Source organism: Syngnathus scovelli, chromosome 14, assembly GCF_024217435.2.
Source record: "Syngnathus scovelli strain Florida chromosome 14, RoL_Ssco_1.2, whole genome shotgun sequence".
Taxonomy (NCBI): Eukaryota; Metazoa; Chordata; class Actinopteri; order Syngnathiformes; family Syngnathidae; genus Syngnathus; species Syngnathus scovelli.
Window position 1 is genome coordinate 8,709,519 of NC_090860.1, and position 6,235 is coordinate 8,715,753.

Genomic DNA, 6,235 nt, shown 5'->3' on the forward strand with positions numbered 1-6,235 from the left:
GAAGAATGCGTTTATACTGCCGTCTAGTGGTTTGTGTGGGAAACTGCAAGTACACTAAAACGTGTTGAATGTAATGTATTATACTATTAAATGTAATAATATATCCTAATATGAAATAGGATAGATTAAGACACCTGATATAAGATAAAAGATTAAAAAATGCACACGTCACTTAAAGATTAGAAAATATCTAATGTAGAATTTTACATGAGTCATTATTGCTAAAACTTGACAAAAGTGCGTATATACTGCCATCTAGTGGTTTGTGTGGCAAACTGCAGGTACACTAAAACGTTGACATTAAATTACATGAAATTGTCGTCGACCAAGTGTTGGCAATTTTAGTTTTTTTTAAATTCGCATTAAAGAAAACTAATGTAGTTTGAATTTGATGTGATCTATAAATAAGCCATCAATAAACTATATTGTGTGAAACACAATGTGATAAAAAACAATTTCAATTGAAAGCTCAATTTTAACCAAACTAAACATTTTAAATGGAGCGTCCTTGAATCATATCACACCCAATCTACTGAGATATGCATCAAATCATATCCAGATTTAAAAAGAAAAAGATGCACACCTGTTAAATTGCATTATTTTATTATCATTACAGTATTTCTTTCTCATTCATCTTGTATACACAAGGCAAGTTTTTCAAGTAGACATAACTTTTAAATGCTCAACATGTCACTGCAAATTTTTGACACAAACTATACTGTGTATTGCAAAAGTATTTTATCTCTTTACAATGGAAAAAAAAAAACTATTCAAAAATAACTCCCAACGTGGAGGCAACTTGCAGCCCAACAGTCAGTAAAGGGAGGGGGGGGGGGGGGTCCAATTGTAGCAGGGTTAACCTAAATTAAACCTCATACATGAAGAAAACATTTGTATACAGGTACATGTCTGGTCCTCTAATTGCATCTCTACACGACAGCGTTAAACCTCAGCACACTGTACAATTAAATCTTTAATCATATTTAACAGTAAAAACAGACAAACATTAACAAGAGAATGACAATGACGAGAACAACATTAAAGAGAAAACATACTACAATTGAATATGTACAGGGAGTGGGCTCATTCAGCCCTTCTGGACGTTGCTGATGAGCTCATCACAGAGTTTGGTCAGCTCTTCAAACTCCTTCACCTATAACATTGAAAAGCAACTTGAGGGTCACCTGCAGGCAAGTTCTAAAAAATAGCTTATCGGTGATAAGTGTTGCATATTGTTGAATTCGGGGCCAGCCTGTATATTCTATTCACCTTCTGATCCAGGTTCTTCTCCAGCGATTGTACCTTCAACTGCTCACGCCGCAGCTGGACTTGCAGTGCCGAAACCTCCGCCTTGTTCTTGGCTCTCACTTCAGCGATTTCCTCGTTGGCTCTATTGGAGATGACAGCAATGTGAGCGAAGAAAGCTTCATATGGGCAAATTTGTAACAAGTGGGCAAGCTTTTTTTTTTTTTTTTTACTGGCTAATTTTCTCCTCGGCGTGAGCTTTGAGGGTCTGGTAGCGCTTCTCGTCCTGCTTGATCCTAACCATGTAGTCCTGAGAACAAGCTTTCAGGGTTTCTTCATTCTGGGGGGAACATGATTTGTCAAATATTGAATTGCATTAACCCAGTTCTTCATTTCATTCAACTGAGGCGGTTCTTGCCTTTTTGAACCCCTCAATGATCTCTTTGTACTTTTCCAGTCGTCTAAGAAGGTCCGAGAGGGATCTCTCCATGGCGTTGAGGTCACTGGACACCTGCTCCTTCTCAAGCAGGACCTCGTCCAGCTTGGTTTGCGAAGCCTGGCGCTCCTTCTCTCGGTCCGCTGAACAACAACCACATAATCTTACATCTGAGGTATAACGCTTGATAATTATTATTATTATTTTTTTTTTTAAAAACTCACCCATCATTTTTGCAATCATGAGTTCAAATTCTGCAATTATTTTCCTGTTGGAAAGGGGGGAATGTCAGCTGATGTGTTGTGAACATATATATTTAAAAAAAAGTACTGTTGCCACACCTCATTTCTTGACCATCGCTTTGTAACTGGTTGTACTTTGCACACATTTGGTCTTCGTTTTCCTTGGCCTGTAAAACATAGACAACAATTAACCACACTGACTATATGTACTTTCAAGTACGAAGTACACGCTAAAGAAAAAAAAAATGCTCCTGTGCTCCAGCAGGTCATACCTCGGCCTGCATTTTAGCAATGGCTGCGTCCATGTCTTTCTGACTGTACTTGAGCACATCAATGATGTCCTCTGAGCTTGCAGGCTGCCTGAAAGCTGGGACGAGGCTCTCGAGGATTTGGGGAGTCTGCGGGACAACAAAAACATGGTAAACATTTGACGTCATGTCCCCCCAATCAACCCCGGGAAAATTGTATCCAATGCTTACAGGAGTTTTGGCAGACTTTTCAGCCACTGGTAGAGGTTCAACCCTAAATTGGACAGAGAAATATAACCGTTGAGATTTGCTTTTTGATTATTTGCTTTCCAGGAGGTGCACGCATACAGTCATACCGAGAAAGAAGAGAAGCGGTGTGAGGCGCTTGTAGTGGAAAGCCAGGGGCTCCTCCAATCTTCTTCGGGCTTTCCCTCAGCAGGGGGTCGAACTTAAGGTACAAGGACTGTTTGCGCAGTGCAGACTCCTTGAACTTGTATACAAAATCCATATTTAGACCAAAAAAAAAAAAAAGGCTCCAGGTTGTGTATCAACGCTCACAAAAAGTACTAAATCACTCACCCTGCTTGAGCCAAACTGTTCAAGGTAGTCGATTTGTCCCTCAAAGTTGTTGGACATGACTAGGGAGGAATAACAAATAAATCTGCAGTCTTGAAATAAAACGGTTTATTTTGGCCACTGTGAAAATAAAACTTGTCAGGAGTAGGGATGATAAAAAAATAAATAAATAAAAAGTGACAAAATTCCATGTACTTACACTCAGTCCCAGGCACAAACATCTCAGTGAACTCCGGCAAGTTAGTCTGCGGTTGTTTTTCGGCTAAATCGTTGGAAGGCTTTTCAGCTTTGGGAGGTGAACCCTGGTCTTTGTCACAAACAGTCTCCTCAGCTTTCTGTCAGTGAATAAAAAAAAAAAAAAAAAAAAAAGAAGCTTCTTTACACTGCTGGCCAGTAGAGACCATGTATTGTAATTACAGTGCTGGAAAGAATCAATTTATAAAGGATCAAAAGAAATAAAATAATCCCGGTACCTGCTCCTGCAGCACTTCAGTGTTGGCTTGATCTATGACCATGCTCTCACCAGCCCTACAAAACAAAGTAGCATATTTCCAGGTTAACGACAAAGCAAAGCTGCATTCAGATTGTGTTCAGTGTTGACGTACTGAGCAACTGTTTTATGTGTAGTGTTGCGCCGAGGGCTGGTGTGCGGACTGCTCCCGGGAGAGTTGCCGATGTTGGACTTTGTGCCAAAAGGGTTAAAATTAGGGTCGTCCATCTTTTCAAAGTCAATCGAGTATAAGCTTTTGGGGGAAATCGCATCTGCAACATTGCCGGCCGCCGACTTGTCCACGTCATCTACTGGCGCTTTGCTGTCGGACAAAGGCTTCTCCTCTTTGGGCTTGTGACCACGTGGTTTTGCGGCAAACCTCTTGGGCGGGCGTTTCCCTTTGACATCGTCGTCGTCAAAGTTGAACTCTAGTTTGCATGGACCGTGCTTGGTGGGCGGGGCTGCCGTCGGGCGCTCCGAATCAGTGTTGGCGATGAGCTTTTTATCAGCTTGAACAGGCACCTCTTCATCAGCAGCCATTATCGGGGCCACCTCAATGGGTGGTTTACTTTCAAGTGCCTTCCTCGACAGGACAGGGGAATTCTGGATTTTGGAGCCCCCGGTTTTAAAAGGATCCATCATGTCAATACTTTCAAAATCAATCTTGTAGGTTCCTTTTGCCAGCAGGGGCTCATCTTCCACAAAACCATCTGAAGGTTTGTTTTCATCGTCTCTGGGGGGTGTCCCAGCGGGGACTTTGTCAGGTGTGGCGCTGCATGTCTCTTGTTCCACGACAGGAACCTTCACCACTGTGACAACGCTGCTGTCTGCCGAGCTGACTTCAGCGGAGGCGTTGATGAGGGAGTTCTCCACCGAGCATGTGAAGGGAAGCGTTTCATCCAGCGCCAAATCGGACTTGTTGGTGGGCTCCTCACACATATCGTCCGGCTGTTTGGGAACAGACTTCTCAGATGGAGGCTTCGTGGGTGAGAGAACCATCTTATTAGAACCCCCAAAAGGGTTCATGCTGTCCAGGTTGTTAAAGTCCAACTGATAGACTCCTTTGCTTTGTATTGGGATGTCATCATCGGGATAGGAAGACTGTTCTGTGGCAAAACAAAGAACAGGATAGAGTACATTAACTACTTTTGGATTTGGAATTCAACCAAATTGGCCTGAAAGGTGGTTAAAAACAGCGACAACAAATAGAGCATAGTTTCTGCGAATAGGCAGGAAAACTACCTTGTGCAGGACCATCTGGTTGCTTTAATATCTCTGATGGCTGAGTTCTAGATGGAAAAAAAAACCCAACAAGTTTAAAATGGTTCATTATGCCATAGACTCTTTGTAACCAAGTGACTGTACATACATTGTCATGTCCAAATTTAAGGACTCGAGTGCTTTTGTACACTCATCCACACTTGTCATTTGGACTGACTTTGCAGGAGATAGAATCCTCTTGGTGAGCGGGTCTCTTCGCGGAGTCTGGAAACAAACCTAAACATCAAACAAAGATTGATTTACGGATATCAACTAAAAGACTGAAGAAAAGGCCACGGTGTTGGCATGATCAGGCACCTTTGCGCCCTTGGGCACCGTCTTGCTGGGGAGGTTCTCCGTCTGACGCAAGATGGATGGCCTCCCGGTCAGCTGGTCTAGCTCGAAAATATCTTCTTTTGTGCTGCTGAGCTTCCCTCCTTTGGGGTAGATGCCACAGTTCTCATCATTCTCCTCAACAGAGCTCATTCTGTGTACACAGAGAAACACGGTTAGTTGTCTACCTCAAAAACACCAAGGGGAGGGCGTCTTTGGTAAAGCTGCATACAGATGATAAGGAACTTTTCTGAGTTTGTACCAAAATGAGGATGATTCAGACGCTCGACTTGAGAAGGTGACATCTTGTTGTAAAAATAGACATTTGTAAATAAAATGGCAGTGAGAAAAGGCTAAAAAGGCAACTGATAATCTGAACATTGTCACTAAGTATTCAATTGTATACGGTATTGGAAAAAAATAAATTTTGAAGTTGGGCTGTTCCCATCTGTCCAATATTATACCCCCTCCCAAAAAAAAAAAAAAGAAACTCAAGAGGCCACGTGACATCCCCACGAGTTAAATCCTGTCGAATTTTTACATTGTGTCACCGACAAAAAATAACAAAAACAACGTAAATTGGTCATCATCTGAGACCGAAATATACTCCTTTGTCATTCGACGAAATTTGGGCACTTGTGTCGTTTCACTTTATTGTAGTCAAAGCACGCTAAGACGCGGAGAAAATCCGATTGCTGGGTTGTACAAAGCGTGAAAAGCGATAAAACGTCAAAACGCTATTTTAAGAGCTAATTTGAATTTGTAACGCTCGCGTTCGTTTATTGTCACATTTAAATTAACGGCTGCAGCACAGTCCATTGGAACAACTTTTTCGTTACTCCGTCCCGATACACGATACAAGCAATTAATTAGTAAATGAAATAACTCACAAACCTGTTCCACCACGAAAGTTAAATACTGTAATGACAAAAAAGTTAACTCCAGAGAGCAAAAAGACACAATGGCGTAGAATCGGAAAACCTTCCCGTTTACTGTGCTGAAATCGCTTTGGATTTGAAATGCCTTAAAACGGACCAGTAAGATCTTTGGGAAGATTCAAAGTAGCCAATCACGTAAAACCCGGAAAAGGCGCTTCATGACACATTCACGCCAAAGGATACGAATTTATACTACAAAACGAATGTGATTAGTCTGTCAAATATATGTTTTTATTTTCCTTTTTGTGTTTTAAAACCACTTTAAAATGTGTTTATATTTTTGTAAAATTCGACTTAACAATAAAATGCATGCATTTACCAGCGTTTTGTCTTCCAGTCCTTCTCATTTTCTGCTTTAACTCCAGCAATCTGCAAATCTTCCATACCACATCCTCAAAATACAAATGCGTCTAAAAAGACTTGTATATTTATATATATATTTAAATTCATTACATGGAAGTTATAAT

The 6,235-nt window shown here is 41.1% G+C and overlaps 1 protein-coding gene and 1 long non-coding RNA gene across 4 annotated transcripts; one reads left to right on the plus strand and one right to left on the minus strand.

The window, feature by feature from the left end:
• Nucleotides 1-586: 586 nt before the first annotated feature.
• tacc3 (transforming, acidic coiled-coil containing protein 3) lies at nt 587-6,111 on the minus strand. 3 transcript variants are annotated; one of them, XM_049739761.1, is made up of 17 exons: nt 6,088-6,111; nt 4,816-4,984; nt 4,607-4,734; nt 4,480-4,526; nt 3,353-4,343; nt 3,221-3,275; nt 2,947-3,082; nt 2,751-2,809; nt 2,528-2,661; nt 2,403-2,445; nt 2,196-2,321; nt 2,023-2,090; nt 1,906-1,949; nt 1,664-1,824; nt 1,479-1,585; nt 1,270-1,390; nt 587-1,153 (listed from the first exon to the last, which is right to left on the minus strand). In XM_049739761.1, exons 2-17 carry the CDS (start codon nt 4,981-4,983, stop codon nt 1,088-1,090), a joined length of 2,454 nt encoding a protein of 817 aa, XP_049595718.1. In that variant the 5' UTR covers nt 4,984; nt 6,088-6,111; the 3' UTR covers nt 587-1,087. The 3 variants fall into 3 exon arrangements, with proteins under 3 accessions (XP_049595718.1, XP_049595719.1, XP_049595717.1); XM_049739762.2 differs by lacking the exon at nt 6,088-6,111 and adding an exon at nt 5,725-5,889 and having other exon boundaries at nt 4,607-4,722; XM_049739760.2 differs by lacking the exon at nt 6,088-6,111 and adding an exon at nt 5,725-5,889.
• On the plus strand, nt 2,204-3,856 carry LOC125980525 (uncharacterized). The gene is made up of 2 exons (XR_007485662.2): nt 2,204-2,342; nt 2,505-3,856. It is a non-coding gene; the product is annotated as an uncharacterized lncRNA (long non-coding RNA).
• Nucleotides 6,112-6,235: the final 124 nt, after the last annotated feature.

Excerpts from the sequence above, each read along its gene's own strand:
- tacc3 (XM_049739761.1), bottom strand. The coding sequence starts at position 4,983 with ATGAGCTCTGTTGAGGAGAATGATGAGAACTGTGGCATCTACCCCAAA. Across the intron at positions 4,735-4,815 it reads CGGTGCCCAAGGGCGCAAAG|GTTTGTTTCCAGACTCCGCG; the intron begins GTGCCTGATCAT and ends TTTGATGTTTAG. Across the intron at positions 3,276-3,352 it reads ACACATAAAACAGTTGCTCA|GGCTGGTGAGAGCATGGTCA; the intron begins GTACGTCAACAC and ends TTTGTTTTGTAG.